An 886-nucleotide genomic window follows, 5' to 3' on the forward strand; every position below is an offset into this window, starting at 1 on the left:
GCCAGGTGTGTTCTCCCCAGCCAATCAGCTGCAGCGTTTCCCTGATAATTGAAGGTCAGGAGTGAAACTGTAACAGGTCAGGACGGCTGAGGAAGAGGAGGAGGAAGATGGCTGCAGCTCACCTGATGGGAACAGGTGAAATGAGAGGGAGGGGCAGGTGTGTTTCCAGGCAGGTAGGGGGCGCCCTTAGCCATGACCGTCGCATAAGTCGTCTGACCAGCACACACACACACACACACACACACACGGACACATGAATGAGAAGTGAAACACATGAATGAACACAGAATGAAAACATGACTATATGGTCACTATGGCAACCAGCAACTCGTTGTAAACCTGGGCCTTCAACCTGCCGCAACTGGTTAGTTTCCAGTTTAATTCCAGCACTGATGGGGCCCAGCACTGATGGGGCCCAGCACTGATGGGGCTCAGCACTGATGGGGCCCAGCACTGATGGGGGCCCAGCACTGATGGGGGCCCAGCACTGATGGGGCCCAGCACTGATGGGGCCCAGCACCAGCCAGCTCACCTTTGCGGCGATGGCGGCCACAGTGATGTGGGACGAGCCGTGCTGATGGTGCTGGTGGTGGTTGTGCCGTCCTCTCCTCCTGTCCTCTTCGTCTTCATCCTCTTCCTCGCACTGGGTGCCGCGCTCCATGGTGTGTGTGTTGGCGTGCGCATTGGTCAGCAGGGAGGGCATCGGCTCCAGGGCGGCGTGCGTGGATTTRACGTGAACGGCGGCTTCGCGCAGCAGGTCGATGGCGTGAGGCAGAGCGGGGAGGATGAACTGGAAACACTCCTGCAGGAACACGGACATGTTTAGTCCCAGAAAGCTTCTCCCAGGTCAGGCAGCAGCAGGACGTCCACCTCCACCGACGCTTTC

At 58.5% G+C, this 886-nt stretch overlaps 1 protein-coding gene across 1 annotated transcript; it reads right to left on the bottom strand.

The window, feature by feature from the left end:
• Positions 1-37: 37 nt before the first annotated feature.
• On the bottom strand, positions 38-868 carry LOC103460677 (gephyrin-like). Its single transcript, XM_008402957.2, has 2 exons — positions 533-868; positions 38-212 (listed from the first exon to the last, which is right to left on the bottom strand). Exons 1-2 carry the CDS (start codon positions 818-820, stop codon positions 78-80), a joined length of 423 nt encoding a protein of 140 aa, XP_008401179.1. The 5' UTR covers positions 821-868; the 3' UTR covers positions 38-77.
• Positions 869-886: the final 18 nt, after the last annotated feature.

Source organism: Poecilia reticulata, unplaced genomic scaffold (assembly GCF_000633615.1).
Source record: "Poecilia reticulata strain Guanapo unplaced genomic scaffold, Guppy_female_1.0+MT scaffold_276, whole genome shotgun sequence".
Lineage (NCBI taxonomy): Eukaryota > Metazoa > Chordata > Actinopteri > Cyprinodontiformes > Poeciliidae > Poecilia > Poecilia reticulata.